The sequence below is a fragment of the Globicephala melas genome, chromosome 20, assembly GCF_963455315.2.
Source record: "Globicephala melas chromosome 20, mGloMel1.2, whole genome shotgun sequence".
NCBI classification, from domain to species: domain Eukaryota; kingdom Metazoa; phylum Chordata; class Mammalia; order Artiodactyla; family Delphinidae; genus Globicephala; species Globicephala melas.
In genome coordinates, this window is record NC_083333.1 from 28,205,332 (window position 1) to 28,228,658 (window position 23,327).

Below are 23,327 nucleotides of genomic sequence, written 5' to 3' on the forward strand. Positions count from 1 at the left end.
TCGTGTGTCTAGTCAAGATCTGTCTCACTAACATACTGTGTAACCATGTGTAAGTCGAGGGAGAGAAGCCTGGAGGCTACCCTGGACTGTCCTGAGGCAGCTCACTTTCCAGCCTCGCTGCCAAGGTGAAAGGCTGGGCTGAGTGCAGCAGCCCACCTCTGCTCCAAACCCAGGTGGGCTCTGGGGGTCACTGCCCCTGCAGGTGGGTCAGGTGTGGGAATGTGTTTAGAATCAGGAAGCCGTAAGGGCTGCCTCATGTACCATGGGCTCTCTTTAGTCGTCTAGATGTGAAGAAGGGCATAGAGAGCCAGACGAAATGAGCCCTCTCCCAGCTACGGGGGATGCTGAGCCTCAGCCTTGTTTTTCCAGGCTTGTGCCCTTCCACTCTCGGGTAAACCACACACAATGGCTTGTTTTGAAACAACATAGTCATTTCTTCTTTTGTTTCCATCCCAGTAGCAGCTGAGAGTAATTTACATATCCTTGACCCCATCGTGATGAAGGTTAAGGCACACACGTATACATACATACACACACACACACACATACACACACACACCACCACCACCACGTCCCCCCAGTGTTGGGTACTGTGTGCTGGGCATTAATACAAATGTGCCTGTTGAGGAAGCATTCTTTGGGGGACAAACTTTTTTTTTTTTTTTCAAAGAAAAAGAGTAATTCCATTACTCTGGGCCTGGGGAATAGGGACCAAGTTTTGTGTCTAAAAACTGCTTTAAAACCAGCTGAGGCCTTTAAGGTGTCCTAGTGGAATTTAGGAGAACTATCCCCAATTATAAGGTAAAGCAGGGGTATATCCAAAAATATAGCATGAGCTGTTCCAAATTTGAGCTGATTTTGTGATTGGCTAGAACTGTGCCAACCATTGAAATAAACCCACGAAGAGCTGCGGATGATGCAGATAAGAAATTTTACCGAGAAAGAACGTTTAGGCACCAGCATGCAGGAGAAAAAAGAAATGTTGTCCTACAAACCACAAATGCCAGCTCCTTTCTGTGCCTAGTGAGGAATGCAGGCTTCAGAACCTGGCCAAGCATTACTAGCAGGAGGGTAGACCCGTGGCCTGCATCAAGGACCGTCCAGCTCTGCTTGGGCTCACAGAAAGAAAATGGTCAGTAGTGTTAGTGTCCATCTTCTGTCTTAGTGTTTGGGGTATTTGGGCCTTGGAGCCTGTGCATAAAATAAGCCTTGGGGGTCGCCAAGTGTCAGGGCTTCAGGTGTAGACAGAAAGGAGGATTTGTGGGACCTGGAGCCTTTATGTGTACAGCTGCCAGCCTTCTCCTGAAGCTGAAGCCTCCTGGGGAAGTTGGCTGGAGAGCAGGGTGCATGCCCTTAACTGTCACCCCTTCTGGAATACAGCAAATCCCCTGGGAATGACATTCCTGTATGAGAGAGGAAGAATGGCCAAGAAAGAGAGGGGGTAGGATGGGGAAGTTGGTTAGTGTCGTTTTGTGTTCAGCCTCCCCCTTCTTGGTCCCACGTGGAGGTTGACTGAGGTGCGTTACTGTATTTCATTCAGTCGTGTGAATTTCCAATCTGTGAAATGAAAAGTCCTCAAGGAACAATTTCTGTTCCTGTTAGGGAGCCCTCAGAAATGAGAACACAAAATCCAGCCCTCTTTCCTTCCTGGGAGGGACGGCGGCGGCAGCGGGGACGGGCGCCGGCCTGCAGGTCGCGGGCCGGGAGTGGAGGGACGGCCAGGGCAGCGGGTGGCCGCGGGGACGCCCCCTCCCGGTCCAACGTGCTGCTGGGGAAGCGGCGTGGGGCCGGCGGCGCTTGGTCAACCTCGCGGGGCACGCGGTGGCCTCCGGGGCGTCCGAGAGGAGCTGCCACGTGGGCGGCAGGGCCGCGTGGACCCAGCATGAGCGAATTTCCCTGTAAAAAACGTGATGACTATTTGGAATGGCCTGAGTATTTCATGGCAGTGGCCTTCTTATCGGCACAGAGGAGCAAAGATCCAAATTCCCAAGTGGGAGCCTGCATCGTGAATGCAGAAAACAAGATTGTGGGCATGGGGTTCAATGGAATGCCAAATGGATGCAGTGATGACCTCTTGCCTTGGAGGAGGACAGCGGAGAGTATACTGGATACCAAATACGCTTAGGTGTGCCACGCCGAGCTGAATGCCATTATGAACAAAAACTCAGCCAACGTGAAAGGCTGTACCATGTATGTCGCCTTGTTCCCGTGTAATGAATGTGCTAAGCTCATCATCCAGGCCGGGATAAAAGAAGTTATTTTCATGTCTGATAAATACCACGACAGCAATGAGACAATAGCCGCGAGGCTCATGTTTGAAATGGCCAGGGTTTCCTTCAGGAAATTCACACCAAAGTGCAGCCAGATTGTCATTGACTTTGATTCAATTAACAGCAGACCAAGTCAGAAGCTCCAGTGACTTACATCTCATTAAGTCTCCAGAAGATTGGATTATCCTCTTCTAAGCAGCTGCTGATGCCTTTCATCTTAAAGTTACACATAACTTTTTTTTTTTTTTTTTTTTTGCGGTACGCGGGCCTCTCACTGTTGTGGCCTCTCCCGTTGTGGAGCACAGGCTCCAGATGCACAGGCTCAGCGGCCATGACTCACGGGCCCAGCCGCTCCGCGGCATGTGGGATCTTCCCGGACCGGGGCACGAACCCGCGTCCCCTGCATTGGCAGGCGGACTCTCAACCACTGCGCCACTAGGGAAGCCCAAGAGGAGAGTATTTTGATAGCCCTTCAAGTACTTGTGGATGTTTGATGCTTCATCATAACTCAACAGGTGGTAGTTTCCTAAAGGTTAGTTGCAACGAAAATGTGAATCAATGAACTTTTTGGACTCTGCTTCACTTAAATCCACGGGTCTCTCGCACTTTAAATGGCTCTTTTGCCCATACGTGATATTACATCATCAGACACTAGAGATTTGGACAATGTTGGTTCACCAAGTTATGCAGGTCTCCTAAATGTTGACACATTTTGTTCTGTAGTATCCAAAAAAAATCTTATTTGTTAGTGACATTTCTGATCTCATCAAACAAGCCATGAGGTATCAGAAAGTTGTCATGCTCACAGTGGGAAGTATGTATTTTCCCAGAGTCTAATTTTTGCTTGAGGACTTGAATTTTATCGTTGCCAGTAAGTAATACCATGAGAGTTTTCCCTGAAGTTGCGGGCTTTGTTGTTAAGAAAATGCCTGCCAGCTATGTAAGTCTGAATAACCATAGTTTGTCAGTTATTCTTTCAAGTAAAAGTGATATTCCATGAAGAAAGCAGCTAATTCAGCTTGCAGCTCAGTCACACAAAATGTTAAAATGTACTCAGTGATCAAGGTGAATTATTTTTACTGCTTCAAGGATATTCTTAAGTGAAATTTGCTTTTTTTAAACCGAGAGTATGACTACTGCTAAATTTGGTGCCGCTGCTTTGATTTATTCTAAAGGGCCAAGAAGTTTACCCATTGTTGCCCCTGTAAATGTAACACAGCGAAAGGGCAAATAATGTCTTAGTATTACACAAATAGTTTTGACCTTGCAGACCCACCAGGGGTCCACAGATCAACTTCAAGAACTACTGTTCTTCAAAAACAAAACTCTTGGGTTGGTAATATTAATTAACTATTTGATAGCTGCTTTCATTGCCCTGTACTTGTCCATTGAGCTGTTAGCCTTATGGGGTCTTGAGCCGTATTGGAGGCAGTAGAGCGTCTGGAGGACACCGAGACCGCATAATCAAATCTGCCTCGTTTGTTTTGTGACGATTCACTGAGCATGTGTAACGAATACTTAGCTTACTGGTGTCTGGCCCGTCTGCATTCAGTAGCGTTAGTTGCGACGACCAGTGCCCCCTCAGCACGCTTCCCAGGCTGGTCGTACATGTCAGTGGGTCTGTTGTGGGGTATTGGATTCTGCATTTTAAACCGGACTGTGCTCCAAGGAGAGCAGAGGTGAGGAGACTTAAAGCCACGTCACGTGGGGGAAAGTTAAGGAGCTGGGAGTGGGAAGTTCTGTCTGCTGTTTGAAGGTCTGGTGAGGGAAGGGCGGTGGCAGCCCCACACAGAACTCAAAGCAACGAGGAGATGTTTGCCTTCGCATAATGAAGAGCTGCCCTTCGTCTCTGGCCAGGAGTGAGTCGAGGTGCCACAGGAGGTAGTGAACGCTCTGTTTCTGGCCTTTTCAGGAACGAATGTCCTAAAAGAAATGTGAGGGTGGGGTTGGACTAAGACCCCCAGGGTGTTTCTGGGAAAGGACTTGGCATTGTGGATAAGCAAAGTTGAGTATTCTCCAACTGTATCATCTGTTGACTTTAGGAAGTACAAATGTAGAGTACAAAGACTGGAAATTGCCCTTATTTTTATCACTCTGATGTTTGGGGTTACCTATGAGTGCCAAGTCCCATATTTGGGAATTGGAGGAAGAGATGAGAACTCCAGACCCCCCTCTGTAGGGAGCCTTTGGTCCTGATCCATCAGCCCGGGGTGGCAGGGATGGGGCCCTCAGGTTGCTGAGTTTGCCCTAAACTAGGGAGAAGGAGCTGGAGGACGTGGCAGAGTGTCCCACAGGAAACAGTGCTTCAGCATTTCTGTTCCACCATATCTTATTCTCTGACTTCAACTTTCTGGTCTCATCTCTTCAGTAAGCAGCCCGACTCAGATGTTTCAGTTACTCAGCAGAAGGTGGCACTGCTGTCCTAGAAAAAGTCGGACTAGGAGTGGCAGTCGTCTGTCCAGCTCCTTAGCACAGGGCCAGGGGCCCGAAGGCTCAAGTGTTTCCTCCATGTGTTTGCCCTTGGCCTGTGAGCTTCCCTTTTCACCACTCTCCTTTGTCCTTGTTTTACCTCAGTTGCCCTGGAACTTTTCCCCTTGTTTATTTTTTTCCCCACTCCCACAGTTTCCGTAGATAAAGGTATTTACACTCACTCACTGTCCCTGACACACTCTTCCTTTGCAAATAAACACGGGCACTGATGAACTGGCACGGGCAAGCTGGAGCAGCCCATTGCCAAGCTGACTGGGAGGCCCGGCTTCCCGGTGCGGGGTGGGATGGCCGGCCCCCTGAGGCGCTGTGGTCCAGGCTTTGACCCAGGGAAAGAATCCTCTCAGCCCAAGGAGCAAACATCTGTCAAAATAAAAGTGTCTCTGGGTCAAAGAGGTGACATCGGGTGGGGAAAAAATTGTGCCAGCATTTTTTAAAAGGCGTGTACAACCCCAGCTCAAAGAAAACATTTAAAAAAAATCCTTCGAGCCCAAAAGTAGTGCAGAAATGTGGCGTTCACAACTCAGAGCCGGTCTAGTGGGTTTGGAGTCAGAAGACCTGGGTTGAGCGCTGGCTCAGCTGCCCTCCAGCTGTGGCCAACAGGCACATAACTTAAACTGTGCTCAGCTCGGCTGAAGTCCGGGCCATGATACCCACTGTTCCAGGTGATTGTGGCATTGATAGGAGAGAACGTGTAGGAACAAGTTTTTCTCAGCCTAAGATGCAGCTGTGAGCAGTACTCAGCCTTCTCACCCAAATACAGTCTGATTCTACGCCCTCATCCTGGAGGTCAGAAGTTGCTACAGTTTGTCAGTTCACGGCACCCTTGGTATCACAGGAAGTTTTCACAGAACTCCCAGGCCCAAAGAAATGACCTAACAATTCTGTTTATTAAGTAATTTGCTGCCTGTAGTCAGCATCCGTGTCCTCACAATTTAGTAGCCACTTGAAAAAAATAATACATAAATTAGTGTGGTATCTGACAGATGTCAAGTAATGCTGTTTCCCTTGAAATTTTTAATTTTGTCGGGTGGGGGGGCCTGGGGGGCCTTGATGGACAGCTTGGGAACTGCTCTGGTAGATAGTCTTAGAGTCCCAGAGCGGTGGGGCTTGGTGAAGGCCTCGCTCAGCGCGGTGAATGGGCCTCTGCCTTCGGTGGCTGCACGTACACACCTGAATTCCCTCAAGAAGGTCGAGCGTCTTCATCGGCATGTGTTGTTAGTTGACTCAGAGTTTAGATGAAGGATTTGCCTCGGGAAGAACTGACTCGGTAATTCCCAAACTTCCTCTCCTCTCCAGCCCTTCCCCACCCCCCTGCCCCGACCCAGCACTATTATTGATCTTTTAAAATGTCAGAATCAAAGATCTGGAGACCGAAAACAGCCCGAGGAGCTTGTTTCAACAACAGGAGTCTGTTGTTGACAACTGATTCTAGGAAGAACTTTCGGGAGCCTGCCAGCCATTCTCTTATTCACCGCGAAAGGGGAGAGGCTGCCAGTTTCCGCAGGATCCATGCAGAGCAAAATGTTTTCCTCTTTGGGCTTTGGGTGTGTTTGCTATACCTCCAGGACTCTGGAATCGGAAAAGGAGATGCTAAGCTTTTCACAGACAAGCAGCGTGGGTTCTACTTCAGAGGGCAGGTTGGGGGGTGCAGCAGAGGAACCAAGGCCCTTTCCAGCGAGTGGAGATGGGTCGTTGTGTGCCTTTGCTTGGTGAGCTTCTGGGGAACCCTCACTTGAGGAATGTTCTATGGAGAATTATTTTTCAGGATGGGACAGCAAAGGTTATCTTGTTAGAGCTTAAACTTGGACTTTTTCTTAGAGGTCTTTGACATGGAAAGGGTCATATAGCACTTTTTCTAGTGGTTATCTTGTCAGGGTTTTGTTGTTTTTGTATTGTGCCTATTTTATTGTCAGCCTGTTAGAGAAGCAAGATTGAATATTTAAGAAAAGAAAAAAAATCACCTAATTCCATGATCCTAACAGTGCAGCCATTTTCATTCTTCCGTCTTTTTAGGTTTACCTGTATAATAGCATATATATTTTGTATCCAGTTTTGTTCTCATTTGTATTATCAACATCTTCGCTGTTGCTATAGTTTGGGTAATTATATGATAGCATGACACAAATGAAAAAAATAACACTTGAAAATTAAGTGGTGGGTTATATCTCAATAAAACTGCTGTAGGGAAATTTTTTGTGTGATTTTCCAAATACCTCCAAATGGGGAATGATGAAGAAAAGATTGAGATTCACCAGCTTTTGTTCTAGCAGTAATACCAGTCAGTAGCAACACACTTCTTCACATCACTTCCCTTAGTTCTTCTCATACATTCAGCTAGCTAAAATAAAATCCAAAAATGGCACATTATAGTAGCAAAATGTATGTTTTTGTAACTGTTATCGAATAAAGTGTTATGTAGGCAGTTTCTTTCCAGTGAGATTCCCTGATGGACAGGAAGTGTGCCGTGCTCTTTACACAAGTCAAAAGAAAGAACTCATTCTTTAAAATTTGAGTTCTCATTGGAAGTCTGCAGGATTGTTCGCCCAGTAAGGGAGGCTGGCTTCGTAGGATTCGGTTTTGGTAGCATATTTTCTGTAAGCCCCCAGGAAATCTCTAGGCTAAGGACAGGGGTGGCAGCACCCACTGTGTATATGATTAAGTCCTCAGGACCTTGTCTTCCGTTCAAGTCAACTCAGACATTACTCGCTGGGGCACCATGGATTCTTGAGCTCTTTCCCCTGATCGGTACAGTTAAAAGGTAATAGATCTGGCCGTCTTCCCCTTAAGTCAAGGGTTTAACACCTGCTTTGCCTGTGATCTGCTATGGAGTCATTCCTGGAGAGGAATTTTTACCTCCTTGGTCTTCGATGTTGGCTTCCCCAGTGGTTGAACCAAGGGCTTCGAAGAAACTGTGACTATTCACAGCCTCCTGGTCTCAAGGGAGGAGGTGAGAAGTTGGGAAGTGGTATCTCTAGGCTTTGGAGTCAGGCTGGAGCTTGAATTCCAACGTTGCTATTTATTGGGCAAGAAACTGCTTCATTGTATTTTGCTTCAGTTTGCTCGTCTGTAAAAGGGAAATAATAAAATCTGCTTCATGGGGTTATTATGAGACTTGAATAACGTATGTTAGCTTTTACTGAGTTCTGTTTAGAGTGTGAATATATGCTTGGTCCCTCCATCTTGGTTTTATTTTCCTATCTGCCCCCCATGTTCCGCACCCTCCATACCCCATGATCCTTTGAGTACTTATTAGAAGAAAAAAAAAATGACAGCATGACTCACCTAGGACCAGAGAAGGAAATGGCCCTTGACCATTGCTGGCTTGTGAGCCATCCACTCATTTTTTTTTTTCGAATTTTGAAAGTACTATATATTTATTGTGATTGAGTTATATGTACATTTACAAAGAGATAGCCAACCAGATTACAGGCTACAGAATCCTGGCAACAGCCCAGAAAGCGCCTGGGAACAACTGAACATTCAGTGGAACATCTTCTCGCCTGTGACTGCTAGACAGCCACTCAATTTAGTGCATATGCGTGTGCGAAATTTATGGAAAAAGCTGCACTCAGCCAATATGCAACAGATGAGCCACATCCACTCTTAACTTCTGGCTATTGTAATTAGGCCTTTGAACTGTTGAAAATGCCCAGGCTTATTTAACATTGGCATTTCCTTGCTCTCACCGCAGTGAATAGCCACGTGGCCTTCTTTAGGCCTGGTCTTTAGCAAGGCGGGGGTTGCCCTTGCAGAGTGAGTGACATAGAATTTCCATGCTGGGGAGAACCCACCCACCCCAGGCTGGGGTCTACAAGTCTGTCTGCGTGGTGATCTGAACTGAGCAGCAGACAGAAAGACAGAGACAGGGCGGGCTGTGGAAGTAGCTGTCTTGTCCAGATTGAAAGAAACCCAAGGTAGGTCCTTTGTCTTGACACCTCCCTAAGAAGGCCTGGCTATATCTGTAGCTGAACACCGCTGGGAGAAATGTTGTGATTGCTGGAAGTTGTGGTCTCCTGCAAAGAGCGAGAAGGACCATTATTCTCCCTCTCACCCCTACTCTTGGCTGCACCGCAGCTGCCATCAGGGCCTTCTTGACCTGCACTCGCTCCCAGTTAACTGAAGCCCCAGAAGCCCCACCCCGCCTCTGTGCGGTTCTCCTTCCGAGAAGGAGCCGCTACGTGCCCGGTCCGCCTGCCCATCAGCCGTGCAAGCCCTGACAGACTTCCTTCCCTACGGGACTACATGCCACGGATTACTAACCAAGGCGTGGCTGGGGCCTTCCGCAGTGATGATTTATCTTTTTGAAATTTATGATGCAGAAGGCAAGCTGCCTGTCTTTAGGGATCCAGCACTTCTCACCTTCGTTCTGTGTTTCAATCCATGTCCCTTGAGATGTTACTGTGTGATTTCTGGATTTGACAGGAATTTACTCGTTTGTATTCTTAACACTGGGATACAATTGAAAACTAAATTTTCCCTAAGCAGTGCCTTAAAGATTCTGGCGTTCCCTCTGGCCCTGCAGATAGTTAATCCTCTTCCTACCAGTATGTACGTGAGGACCAGTGTGCATGTCCACACTCCTGGCTTTCTGGCATCTCACTGCTTTTTGCCCCGATGTTAATCTAACATTGCAGCTTGGCAGTTGACCCCCCAGGCAAGATAATGCTTTCGTAATTGGGTGGCGCTGTCGAAAAAACTTGGCTTTGCTGTCCTCAGCCTCACAAAGCTGTCTTCTTTGTCCTTGTCTGGCTCCAAGCTCTCCAACTCAAAGCATAGAGACACTGTTTTTGTGGAAAACCCTTAAGAAGAAAGTGCAACCTGGCCTCACCACTGAGGACTTGACTCAAATCCTTGACGTGAGGTAACCTCTCTGCCCAGGCACGACCCACCTGACACCCTGGGCGGGAGAGAGAGAAATGGAATGGCCCTCTCTGAGCATCTGCTACAGCTTTCAAGAAACTCAGGGTCTTCAGGGGTCTTGAATCAACTCTGTGGTTACGCTTGCTGTAGTCAGATAATAAAGTATCCCCTTCAGAAGTGGCTCCAGCCAGAGCTTTGCCTTCACGTGAATTCTGGTTGGTTCCACATGACAGAGCATCAGCGCCATGCTGAGCCCTGTGGGCATCGCTGGAGGCAGGATTTTCAGAGAGAGACTGTTCCTCTCCCCTTGCCCTCCTTTGCTTCAGTCTGAGCTGGCTTAGCTTGTCTTGGCAGCTGCCTGTTTAACGCTTTTCCTGTAGAAACCTTTCTGCTTGGGGAGCTGAGCCTTCCCGGCAGTGAGCTGGGAGTGAAGGCGAGTCCACTGCATCCAAAGTGGCCCCACCGACTTCCGCCCATTTTTGTGATAAGTCGAGTGTTTCCATCCCCAGGCAGGCAGCCTGCCGTGGCAGTGGCCCAACCCTGACCAACAGGATACAGCCGAAGGGAATGTGCGGGTGATGGGCTTTCTCCAGGGCTCTCCTGGGTGTGTGGGTAGAACAGCCCACACCAGGCATTTGTGCCACGGGTGGGCTGTCCCCCACGCGGCACTGGGTTCAGTGACTTCCACTAAGTCTTGGGTTACTGCCACTCTCGATCCACGCCCCCAACCGTGTCTGTCAAACGACAGTAATTTTATTCTGGAGCTTGGAGGTATCTCAACAAAAGTTCCAGAGTTGCTGCCTTCTTGGCAACCTGAAGTGACTCACATGTGCCTCCGAAAACCTCGTTTGACCATCAGCTTGAAGCTTTCAGGAGGGCTTCCTAGGCGCACCAGTGGCTTCTGGAGCAGCAGGATTGTCTGCCCACGATTTCATGAGCCTGTTGTGAGAATTAGATGAGACCTTTCACTGAAGTGCTTAGCGTGATACCTAAAATTATCCCCCTAGACTGAATTTTGTTCATTCCACATGCCCAGTGTTTGGCCCATTGATTGCCTGGTACATAATAAATGCTTGATAAGTTATTTAAGAACTATACGGTAATTCTTTGTTTGTCTTAAGATTAGGAGCAACAAGGTAGATTTAAGGGTTTTTTTTTTAATTCAGCATTGGTGCCTCTACATGCACACCTTCCTGCTTGTCCCATATCAACCTTTATTGCAGCTCTAGCCCCTTTATTTAGCTCCTCCGCTGGCCTCCCTTTCTTTTCTTTTCTTTTTTTTTTTTTTTTTTTTGCGGTACGCAGGCCTCTCACTGTTGTGGCCTCTCCCGCTGTGGAGCACAGGCTCCGGATGCGCGGGACCAGCCGCTCCGTGGCATGTGGGATCTTCCCAGACCGGGACACGAACCCGTGTCCCCTGCATCAGCAGGCGGACTCCCAACCACTGCGCCACCAGGGAAGCCCCTTTTCTTTTTCTTTTTTTTTTTTGCGGTACGTGGGCCTCTCACTGTTGTGGTCTCTCCTGTTGCGGAGCACAGGCTCCGGACACGCAGGCTCAGTGGCCATGGCTCACGGGCCCAGCCGCTCCACGGCATGTGGGATCTTCCTGGACCGGGGCACGAACCCGTGTCCCCTGCATCGGCAGGCGGACTCTCAACCACTGCGCCACCAGGGAAGCCCGACAATGGCCTCCCTTTCTTATATCGAGTCCACACATTGAAATTAACTGTGGACTTGAAAAGGTTTGGAGTCTGGGGGTTAATGCACTACAGATGATGGTGGCTTTGAAACCCTAAACTGGACTGGAGAAAAACTGACCACTGGGCAGTTAACCGATTAGAAAGGAGAGAGAGAGGGAGAAAGTTTGTGTGTCTGTCTGTCATCAGTGTTTGAACACCTGTTGTGGGCAGGGCACTGACTATTGCGGGTGCTGGGAACACAGTGGTAAACAAGACAGTGAAAGCACAGAATAGGGCAGATGTCTCGTTGGCCAGATGCGGGTGTGGTGGAGGAAAGCTTCCTTGAACCAAGGTCTGAAGTCTGAATGGGGCTTACTAGGCAGGAGTGGGGAGGGGGTGATCCAGGGAGCAGCTTTGCCAGGATCCGGGTGGGGGCAGAGTGCTGAAATGGCCGGCAGGGAGCCCCCGGCGCCTCAGGCCACAGTGAGGGTTCATTTTTAAGTGGGTACCCTGCTCATGAAGTGAGATGTCATTAGGGTGTTATAACTCCTGGGGCAGCCCCAGGTCTGAGAGGACAGAAGATTTGGGAGGCTTTGTTTTGCTAATCTGCCTCCCCAGCTGTCCCCTAGTTTTAAGATGCAGGATTACATCATCCAACAGAAAACATAAGTGTGTAGCATTCTTTCCCCTGGAGCGGGGAGAGGCTACCCTTTGCCCTCTGTTCAGAGTGCTTTCTCTGTGCCTAATGCTCCCAGAACTGGGGAGGAAAGGCGACATTGAGGTTTGGCAGAATCCAGCTGCCGGAAGCTATGTTGCTTTGTCTCAAGTTGGACCCGGACCTTTGAGTGCACTTGGTGGGGCTGGTTCCAGGAAGGGTTGATGAAGCATTGTTGGCTGTAAATAAACGTCCATTCTCCCCACTAGAAGCTGCTACTCCTCTGCTGAGTAAATCCTCCCAGCTCACATGGCAGCTTGTCCTGCTTCATGGAGCCATGTTGTTTTTCCTTCCTTCCTCTGCTCCAGTCATAGTTTTGCCGGTGGCCGGACTTTTATATTCTCTGCAAGGGGAACCACATTTCAGATTCTGTAATTCCTGAGGACAAGGCCCCTGCCATGGCCGTTAGATTCTTCCACATCTCAGGCGCAGTTGATTAAGAAGTCAACGGTGTTGGGTTCAGACCACAGTCCTCCAGGGACGACCCCCAGCCCGCAGCAGCCACTCGTGCCCCGGTCGGTGGGACTGAAATGAAGCCCAGGGAGGTTGGAGGGGTGCAGACAGTCTGAAGAAGCCTCAGAGCTCTCTTTCCTCCCCTCCCTTTCCCGTCTTCTCACTAGGCTTCTTAGGAAGATGTGGATTTTGTTTTGCTTTGTTTTTCCTTGTGTCTTAATTGGACTTGAACTAGAGAGCAGAAACGATTTACCTGGTATTTTCTCCTAGGAACTGCTACGTGAGATGCTCTCCTAGGCAAGAAAAGCGCTCAGCCTGCTGTGTCTGAGGGGCGTGTGCTGTCACGTCCAGGTCTGGCCAGGTCTCTGGGCTGTGGGCTTCATGCCTCCCGGCTGACGCAGACATCCAGCCGTCTGGTAAATAGATCTCCAGGCTGAGTTCATTTCTTTGAAGAACTGAATATCCACCTGGAGGCCAGGGAGGGTGGATTCACGCAAGTCAGGACAGGTGTCCTGTGTGCCTTCGGAAACACCGCTTTTGGGGAAGAATAGGAAGAGTGGGTTCTTGTTCCTTTTTACTTGTATCCGCTTTGCTGCTCCCTTTCTGCCTCTTTAAGGATATACTGAGACTCTCTCTATAGCAGGTTTTGTAAAACCAGTTTCTTGAACTACTGGCAGTTTAATGGTGTGAACCTTCCATCTCTTTAGCTCTGTCCTTTTAAATACTTCATCCATTGTTTTTTCTGACACCATGGCTGGCTTCCGAGATAACTATCATGGGGTGCATTGTTCATTTTTGTGCCGAATTCCTGGTATCCGAGGCATGACTGTCTCTCTGGGTCTTTGTCTTGAATGTGGACCCCCCTCTCCTCCCCGCAAGGCTGCTTTCATTGGATGAAACTTGTTTCAATGGACAATTGAGCATAAATGGTTCTAAAAAGCATCTTTGGGGTATTGGACCCCTGTCTTCAGTGGTCTCACTGGACACCCCGACGCTCCTTCGTTGCTGGGCTTTCGTCAGCATCACTTCAAGTCCTGCACCCAGCTCCATTCCAAGAGCGTGTGATGCTGTGGCTCAGGCCCTTTGGTGTGGGGCAGAGCCAAGCCCTTCTTCTCGGGGTCAGGGCAGGGGGTGGGGGGTTAGGCTGCTTTAGGATCCGAAAGTACCGTACCACACCACATGCCCAGGAGCTCAGCAGGCCCACGGCCAGCTTGTTCACGTCAGAGGGTGGAGGAATTCCATTCTAAAGTGTAACGAGGTGTGGCCACCAGGAGTCACAGAGTCCCATTGTTTGTTTCTCCAGGGCCTTAGGAGTCACACGGGTACACGTGACACGAATGGGGGATCTGGACAGCGACAGATTCCAAAGTCTTTCCAGGAGACCTTTGTGCAGAATTGTATGGCGTCCAGTCTGTGGAGGCTAGTTTATACGTTTAGCTTTCAGGAGTCTCTCAAGGCAGGAGAATCTTCTCGCGGTTGGGTCCATGGTCCATTGGTCGATACTTTGCTTGGGGATAGTGTGGAGCTGGATTCCGCTGCTGGGAAGGTGGGGTGGGACTTCTTTCTGTGGGTGCTGGGTTTGGGATTGAATAAGAGGCCATAGCCCCAGGGGACTTGGGGTGCACTCTGGGCACTACCCGCCGCCTTCTGTCCGTGTGTCTGTGTGTGTGTGTGCACCCTGTGAGGGCAGAAAACCAGAGACTAGACTAGTTGGCAGATTGAAACCGACTACCCAGTTAATTTTTTTTTGTTTTGTGGCGTGTGTAGAAAGATAAATCTGGGGGGAAATGAGGAGCTGAGCCAGAAAAGAAAAGACTGAAAGCAGTGGAGAGAACTTCCTGTTTGTGACTCTGCCCCATCATTTCTTTTTCTCCCAGAGACGTGACTAAACAGACCTCAGCTAAGCCAGGCCAGGGCCTTGAGAGACGCAGGAATCCCCACCTCTCCCTACCCCTACCCCTCCCTTCGCTGGGGCACAGGAGAGCCCCAGGGAGCCTCACACCCTTTAATCTCACTGAGGAGCCCCTGGTGTGAACAAGTACTTTCCCCTTCGAAGAGAAGCTGCCTGTTTGGCGACTAACTTCCTATGCCTCTGGAGCAGATGTGCTGAATTCCCACGTGGATATCTTGCCTCTTTCCTCGCTGCTTTGCATTTTGGCCACGAAAGGGGCTGGGGCAGTGCTTTGGGAAAGAGCTCTAGGGGGCCTTTGAAGAATTAATGGGTCAGTCCTGTACGACCAGCCAAATGGCCCAGGAGGGGAGGAAGGATGTACCCAACTGATGCTTTCCCACAATTAGCACCCAGAAAGCTGTCCCCTAGAGGGAAAATTTAAGGAACTTTTACCGTCCAACGTTTTGTTACTGCCATGCTCGTTAACATTGGTTCCTCCAGAGTCACAGCTACGAAGGGACTGTCGTGGGACCCGTGGAGAGCGGCTCTCTCTGGAGAGCAGCTGATGGATAACCAGCCTGAATTCGGCACGGCAGCCCTCGGGTGCACCTCCGCTTTGCCCACCTGATCGGCGGGGGCGGGTGGCTGGAGGAGACGTTTGCTAAGCAACCTGGCCTGGGCATTATGCCCATCCAGGTCGAATGAATAACTGCAGTGTGCCGAAGAATGAGGGGGTTTTGGCCTGTCCCAGAACCAGAAGGGACTTTTTGGAGAAGGGGGCTAAGAACTGCTGCTCTGGTCTTGGCGTGGAGCCCGGGGTGGGAGGGTGGTCTTCCTGCCCCTTCCCTTCTGAGACGTCACCTCAGTGTAACATTGCTTCGTGTCAGCGGAGTGCACAGAGCTCCACGGCCGTTTCCACGTGCCCGTCGGGTCCAGAGTTTTTACTGTCTTATCTCCTCCCTCACCAGCCAGAGGCGGGGGGGGGGGGGGGGGGGGCGTGAGATCCAACAATCTCATGAGCACAGCTTCTGCCACTGTGATCATTACCGTGTTATGGCAGTTGAGACCCCTGACCTAACTGTGTTTGAGGGGCTCGGTTTCCCCAGAAATGGGGAAAACAGGTACGTTCCTGCCATTGCATTTGGGGCAGCAGAAGCAAGGAAAGGCCTTCCTGCCCACGGTGCCCGGGTGTGTGACCACGGCTGGGACGGTGCCTTCTCCGGGCTGATTTGGTTTAGATGAAGCATTTGCTCTGAGCGGTGAAATCCAGAGCAAGTCCAGAGCAGTCCGATGAGAAACATCTGCTCCTAGGGCTCTGCACGCCGCCAGAACTGAAGGACGTGTGGGAGTGGGTGCTGGGGACCGGGGTTTGCAGGAAGGGTCAGTGAAAGCTTTTCTTTGGCAGGACTGTGAGCCAGCGTAAGGAGGGCTGACAGGTGGGCCAGCGAGAGCCAGAGCGAGGCTGCCTCCAAGCCGGGCCTTCCTGGGGCCAGTGCCGTGACTTGTTGAAGTCTCGCTGCCTGCCTGCCCCCGGGTTCCACGAGCTACCCCCTTGCGATAAAGCCTCTCTTTTTTTGCTGAAACTGAGAGTAAGAAAATCTCTTGGGAGCAGGCAGTCTTTTGCGTTTTGGTCTTGGATTCTCGTGTTGTAAAGTAGCCGCCTCTTGCTTCCTGGGCACCAGCTGGAGGCGCTGGTGCTCTGGGGCGGCTGGCCGGCCCGGGAGAGCAGCGAGCAGGGTCCATCCAGATGGGCAGCTGTCGCATGGCTGGTGTTTGCTCTCCTCAGCGTTAGGGGTACCGGTCACTGCTGGAGGCCGTGGAGGAGAGACTGAAGCAGGTGTGTGGAGCACCCCAGCTGCTCTGATAAAGGAAGAAGGGGTATTCGGAGGTTCAGGGGTCCCAGGATTCCCCGAAGTGTCCGCTCACTCTTGGGGCTCTTCACGGTGCTTTCACCTTTTCTCCTTCCTTAAAAGTCCTGAGTGGTGTCAGTGAGGAGAGTGACTGTGGGTCAGGAGGCCCGGGCTTACTCCTTGTGTTTCTGTTTTTCTTTTGCAGGATAACCCAGAAGTAGAAAAGCGAGATCCCCAGGAATTAGTTGGTGAGTATCCTGGTGCGGGGGGCGGGGAGCCTCACGCAGAGCCAACCGGCTTCCAGCCACGCAGGTGGCTTCTCTCTGCTTCGGCCAAGGTAGCTGCTCTGCTGCTCTCACAGGGCCTTTGGCATTTTCTAAGACGTCTGGATGAGACACCCAGGGAACAATTCTTCTTTGACCGTCAGATTCACGGTGCGTTTCACTGGGCTTTGGTCAGTTGCCAGCGTTGTCAAGAGGGATTCAGGGCCCCCTTCAGCTGGGAGCTCGTTCCCCTTGTGCCCTGCGTCCGTCCTCCGGCCTTGCCCCCCCACATCCCCCTCTGGTGGCATATTCACGGGCTCAAGGAGCAAACATGTGGCCTCTGCTGGCACCCTGCTCTGTCCCCAGGAGGGAACATGCCTTACAGCCCTGGGGTCTGGGGCCCTTTGTGGGACTGGCCAGGGCAGTTACATTTCTGGAAAATGACACACGTGTCATCCCAGGTTCCGTGTTAACCTCAGCCTCTTAATCCTTTTAGGAAGCCTCTCAGCCCCTTCAGTTTGGCGGCAGACTTTGTGAGGGGCTCTCCCAGGGCCTGGCCCGGCCTCACGGCGAGGGCATTGGCCCTCCCTCTCTGTGGCGACTGTGCCCGCCTCTCTCCACCTGCTCCACTTGTCTTCACAAAGCAGGTTCCTGCTTCTCAGGCGGCCTGCAGAGCCCGCTCCTCTGCTTCCAGACGGAGCCTTTGAGACGTGCTTACTCTGCCCTGGGAAGCCCTGGACTCCGCCTGGAAATGCTGCTTCCTGCAGCCCCTCCAACCTGACCTTTCTCCGGATAGGATCCCTTCACCGGTGATGGGAGATAGGGACCCATTCTGGTTTTCCGGACTGAAAGAACTGAAAATTGTTCATTATATTTGTCTTCTGAGGAAGGATTGGGTAGCAGCGTGACCACACTGAGCAGCCCAAGTGCTCTGTGGGATCCTGCCTTTATCTCCGAGTTTTCTGATGAGTGGGGTATGAGTCTTTCCTACCCTATAAAAACCCAAATTTTCCTAAAACCTTAGAGTTTGCTCTTGGAAAATGGCGCTGTAGGGGTGGCCCAATTGGCTTCACGGGCAGAGAGAACAGAGCACAGCCTCACCAGGCAGCCCGTGGCCTTCTCCAAGTGGCTGATGGACTGGAGCCTCGGCCTCCTCTCGCCTCCAGTCCCTGCTGTTCACCACCAGGACGCTGGGGGTGGAGCGTGGGGTCAGGGGCGCCGGCCCGGGAGCCCGACAAGGCAGCGCCCTCCACTCTTGCAGGCGGCGCTTGGCGAGCGGTGGAATGTGTGTGGGCACCAGCCGTCTCAGCCCCGACTTCTTCCACAACCAGCTTTCACTTTTCCTCTCCTTGTCACTTTTTGAAAATAGCTTTGTTGAGGTGTAACTTGCATAGAGTAAGATTCGTCAGCTTTTAGTGTTAACTCCCACCACAGTCGTGACGTAGAGCATTTCCATGACTCCAGAGTGTTCCCCCGTACCCCTCCCCTTGCAGACATTTCCTCCCTCGGCCTCAGGCAAGCAGTGATCTACTTTCTTCACTGTAGTTTTGTCTTTTTTAGGATTTCTTATAAATCAGGATTTGTTGGCCTTGGCACGATTGACATTTCGGGCTGGATAATTCTTTGCAGTGGGGGCCTGGCCGGTGCACTGTACTGTGTTTTAGCAGCATCCCTGGTCTCTGCCCACTAGGTGCCAATCGCAACCCCCTCGTCCTGCCAGATATGACAACGAAAAATGTTTCCAGACACTGCCAGATATTGCCTTGGGGGGCAGAATTGCCCCTGGTTGAGAACCATTGATACAAATGGAATCACAGTTTGTTGGGGGGGTTTCTGTTGCTTTTTTGTTTGTTTGCTTGTTTTTTCTAGTTTCTTACACTTCCCATAGTGTTCTGTGTTTTTTTTATAAACTTCTTAGACCTTTTTTTTTTTTTTTTAAAGAACTTCACATTACCTTTTTATTTATTTATTTTTGGCTGTGTTTTGGGTCTTCATTTCTGTGCGAGGGCTCTCTCCAGTTGCGGCGAGCGGGGGCCACTCTTCATCGCGGTGCGCGGGCCTCTCACAGTCGCGGCCCCCTGTTGCGGAACACAGGCTCCAGACACGCAGGCTCAGTAGTTGTGGCTCACAGGCCCAATTGCTCCGCGGCATGTGGGATCCTCCCAGACCAGGGCTTGAACCCACGTCCCCTGCATTGGCAGGCAGATTCTCAACCACTGCGCCACCAGGGAAGTCCCTCCCATAGTGTTTTTGAGACCCATCCACGTCCTTGAGAATATCCATAGTTTTTTTTTTTTTTTGCTAATATCTCGTTGTAGAGTTCCACCGCAGTTTCTTGAATCCAGTCACCCACAGAGGACACAGGTGGAGCTCTAAGCCTCAGAGTTTGGATTCCTCTTCCCATTTCTCACTGAGGAGGTAGTAGTTGACCTGTGCAGAGTGGCTTCTGCTCATGGGACCGTCATTGTCAGCCCCTCTGCCTGAACTCAGCTCCTTTTTTTTTCTTCCTTTAAATTTTATTTATTTATTTATTTTTGGCTGCGTTGGGTCTTCGTTGCTGCTTGCGGGCTCCTCATCACAGTGGTTTCTCTTGTTGCGGAGCACGGGTTCTAGGTGCGCGGGCTTCAGTAGTTGTGGCACACAGGCTCAGTAGTTGTGGCTCACGGGCTTAGTTGCTCTGTAGCATGTGGGATCTTCCCGGACCAGGGCTCGAACCCGTGTCCCCTGCGTTGGCAGGCAGACTCCCAACCACTGCACCACCAGGGAGGCCCCTCAGCTATTCCTTTTTTTTTTTTTTTTTTCCCAGCTCCTTTTATTCATGCCTCTGGATGTGGGACTTGGGTTGCTCTGCTGGTGTGGGCAGCGTTTTCATATGTATAGACAGCCCCAGGTTTAATGGAGCAAAGGAAAGCAGAGAAGCTGGCCCAGGGCTCCCCAGCGCTGTAGCTGCCTGACAGAGCTGAGCGTGGGCGTCCTGCCATCCCCTCCAGTTGCCCCACTGGTGCCCCGTGGGTGGGCCTGGAACAGTGGCCGTGGGTGGTAAGCCAGTTGGGTCTCTAGTGAGCCAGAGACACTCCGCTGCCTCCTGCTTCCAGCCCCACAATACCTCCAGGCGTCCCTTCACTCCTGCCATTCCAGAAGCCCAGCTGACTAGCTGCTCCTTCGCAGATTTATACCTGGCAACTCTGGATACCAGCACTGTTCTGGGACTTGGGCACGCACGCACCTGGGGTGAAGCGTGCTGACAGCAGGCTCCTCGGATCCTGAGTGTGGCTGCCTGCCGAGAACACCCCAGGCGGACCTGGAGCAGCCGCAGACGCGAGCTGCCCCCATGTGCCTGGATACACGTCTCGGTGTGTTTCCAGGGAAGGTGGTTTGAGGCTGGCTGCTCAGTCGCCATATATGTGGGTCTGATGTCTTCTGCTTTCGACTCATTTTGAGACTTAGGAGAGGCAGAATCACAGAAAGATTGCTCCTGAAATCTGTGAGGTAAACTTGTACCGAGTTTCCTGAAAGTATCTCTTCATTTGCCGGCTACTCCCGAGGAATTTTCTCATTCCTAGCCCAGTTCCAAGCCCACAAGCTCAGGAGGGGCTCTCCCTCTCCCTGTCACACTGTATACCATTTGAGCCCAAGTGTGGCTGGGTTGCTAATGGCAACAGTGCCACACCCTGTTTTTCCAAAAGGCTTTCCTGGCAAATGCCAGAGGGCACTCTTTGTCTTCTCTGTCACATGCACACACACTCTCCGCCCCAGGGAAGCCTTAACCCTCTTTGCTGCGGCCCAAAGCCTGCCCCAGCCCCCCTTGCTTCTGTTGCTGATGCTTAAGAAATGCGAGAACCAGCACACCCCAGCTGGTTCCGCTCTCCGCCGGCCTCTGCAGCCTGCTTGAGCCTCAGGCTTTGACCTCCTGCCTCTCCCAGAGCTGGGAGGAAGGAGGAAGTGAGGATGAGATTGAACTCCTGCCAGATCTGGGTGTCCCTTGCTTCAGGAGACAGGAGACAGGAGGAGGGTGCTGGGCAAAGAGAAGCGCATGGTTCTGTGGTGAAAACTGCTCCCGGGCTGCACTGGTGTCTCAGTCCGCAGCAGGATATGTCACCCAGTCTCTGTCCTCTTCCCTTCACTCAAAATGGCAGATCTAGTACTCTGTTCCTGGGGCACGTCCAGTGAGAATCCACCAACAGTGAGAATCGGCACGTGTATCCAGGTTAGGAGACTGTCCCTGGGCTTGGGCCCCAGCCTCAGTGTTTACAGTGTGTGCAGGCTCCTTGGGCAGCAGCTGAGGCTAGTGAAGCTCAAAGCAGAAATCAAAGCACCTTATCTGCTAAGAAAATATTAACCCAGCTTTGGGAGAGAATGGGAAGGCTCGCTAGGCCATCCCCAGGCAGTCCAGGCAGCCACTTGGGGCTTAGAAGTCTCGCCTGGGGCCAGGCACACGGGGTACCCAGTCAGTACTTGCGGGTGTCACTGGTGCTGGATTCTGCATTCTTTGCTTTCATCCTGCCCCACCCCACTCCGCCTGCTGTTTGCTCACTGTATAGTCCTTTTCATGAGAGAACGTTTTAAAAGCACATACAGAATCTTAAAACAAACAGCGCATTGTCTGAGTGATCCAGAGCACAGCTCTGCAGTCGCAAGGGTGGCCAGAGGCAGCACGGCGGGGAGTGGAGAGAGAAAGACGCTTGGGTGGGCAGGGGCAGCACGGAGGGGAGTGGAGAGAGAGGGAAGCTTGGGTGGGCAGGGGCGGATCTCCAAGGGAATTGCCCCCTGGGAGTTGTGGTTCTTCACTTCAGAATCAGACCTTTTGTTCCCAAGAACGAAGTGGACCAAGAGCGGGTTGATTGGTTTTACCATTAAAGGGCCATGGACTGCCCAGGTGGCGCAGTGGTTAAGAATCCGCCGGCCAGTGCAGCGGACATGGGTTCGAGCCCTGGTCCAGGAAGATCCCACATGCCGCAGAGCAGCTAAGCCCGTGCGCCACAACTACTGAGCCTGCGCTCTAGAGCCCACGTGCCACAACTACTGAGCCCGTGTGCCTAGAGCCCGAGCTCCGCAACAAGAGAAGCCACCACAATGAGAAGCCCGCGCACCGGGACGAAGAGTAGCCCCTGCTCGCCACAACTAGAGAAAGCCTGTGCAGCAACGAAGACCCATTGCAGCCAAAAATTAATTAATTTAAGAAAACATTAAAGGGCCCTAAGCTAATGACCAACAGGTCCTTTTGTAAATGTCATTTATGCACAAGGCAGTATTGAGTGCTTTGAGTCCCGAAGCCTAGGGAACCCTGAACTGCTCCTGTAGCCTCGGTAGGAGAGCCTGAGGTGAGAAGGATGGCGCCAAGCAACTCTGAGTTTCCGGAATTCTGGGAGGGTGTTTCAGGGGCAGAGCCCCTGGGGGGCTGGACCTGGTCACGTTATGAGCCAGCGGTGTGCACATCTCTTCCCAGCCTCAAGTTCAGCGACTTCACATTGGTAGCTTGACATTAGCCGTGGGGAGAATTTACACCACAGAAATGGGCAGATGCTGCAGGTCGTGGCTGTGCCCCTCCCCACCTCCCAGCTGGGTGTTAAACATCCACCAGCGCACCCCAGGACATAGCCTTTGGCCACACGCCATCTTTATGCTCGTGCCCTCTGCCTGACCTTCTCTTCCCCTGGGTTGGCACGTGCCGGCTCCTTCTGGTCAGTTGATCTCAACTCACATGCACCCCCTCGGAGTGCTACTCCAAACACCCTGTTCTACTGTTTCATAGTGTGTATCCCTCCTTGAAAATGTTTTATCGGCCATTTTTTTGCGGTGGGGGGGTATTGTCCATGTCTGTCCCCCACCCTAACCCTCCCACCCACCCACAGAATTCTTCTCTGTTCTTTCCACAGCCTCCTTTTCTGAAAGAGTCCGGAACATGTCACCTGATGAAATCAAGATCCCGCCCGAGCCCCCCGGCAGATGCTCAAATCACTTACAGGTAAGCACAGTGCTCGACTGCTGAGGCCCATGTAGCCCAGGAGGCCTGGGACAGGTGTCTGGCTCGGTCTGACTTTAAGAAGCTTCTGGATGGCCCGAGTGGGAAGGAGCCTGCAGTCCTGGTGACCTCCCTTAGGCTGCTCTCAGGAGTTTGCACTGTACACAACGCCACCCTCTGCTGCTTCAGCCGGGGCCCCTAGCTGCCCTAAGTGATGTCCTTACCAGAGAAAACAACACGCCTCTTCTGGGCAACCCTGAGCCAATGGGACCGTCTCGGAAGGAACTTTGCTAAGAAACTGAGGGATTGTCAGAATGTAAAATAAACAAATAGAAGTGCAAAAGCACAAGCACGGATATGCATAAACTTCAGTCCTCGTTTTCCTAAAATGCCAGTTCACTGGCTTCTTGTTTGACGAAACCTGGTGCAGACCTGACCTGAGGAGATGGAACGTTGAGTGCGGTCACTCCCTTGGGAGCAGGACCTCAGGGGACAGCGGGATTACACCTCCTGGTCAGCCTCGGTGGTTGTTTCTCCCTGTCCCTCTGCACGTTCCGCTGTGAAGGAGACTTTGTGACAGTAGGGCAGACATGCACGGCTGCCCCCAGAGTGGTGCCCGGTCCACCTGCTCTACCTTTGATCCTGTAGGTTCTACTGGTGCCTCTGGCCACACCCCAAGCCCCCGCAGCACGCTGATGGACGGGTGACTAAAGGAACCTGGGGCTGGAGATGCGGCTCACTGTGTCTTCTCCTCCCGGAAGTCTCCTGCCTTTGCTGAGGTCGTCCCCCACCACCACCACCTACCACCCGCCCAGCATCGAGTCACCCCTGCGCCAGGCAACAGTCCACAGCCTGTAAGAACTCTCCAGCAGTCCACCAGGTGGAGACAGGCGG

The 23,327-nt window shown here is 51.5% G+C and overlaps 1 protein-coding gene and 1 pseudogene across 2 annotated transcripts in view; both read left to right on the forward strand.

The window, feature by feature from the left end:
• Nucleotides 1-23,327, forward strand: part of SAP30BP (SAP30 binding protein) — a 34,019-nt gene that overhangs the window by 4,237 nt on the left and 6,455 nt on the right. For both annotated transcript variants that reach the window (XM_030837675.2, XM_060290824.1), the window contains 2 exons: nucleotides 16,414-16,456; nucleotides 22,348-22,436. In XM_030837675.2, coding sequence (XP_030693535.1) covers nucleotides 16,414-16,456; nucleotides 22,348-22,436 — 132 coding nt within the window. The remainder of the gene's footprint in view (nucleotides 1-16,413; nucleotides 16,457-22,347; nucleotides 22,437-23,327) is intronic.
• Nucleotides 1,883-2,475, forward strand: LOC132594264 (deoxycytidylate deaminase pseudogene; annotated as a pseudogene).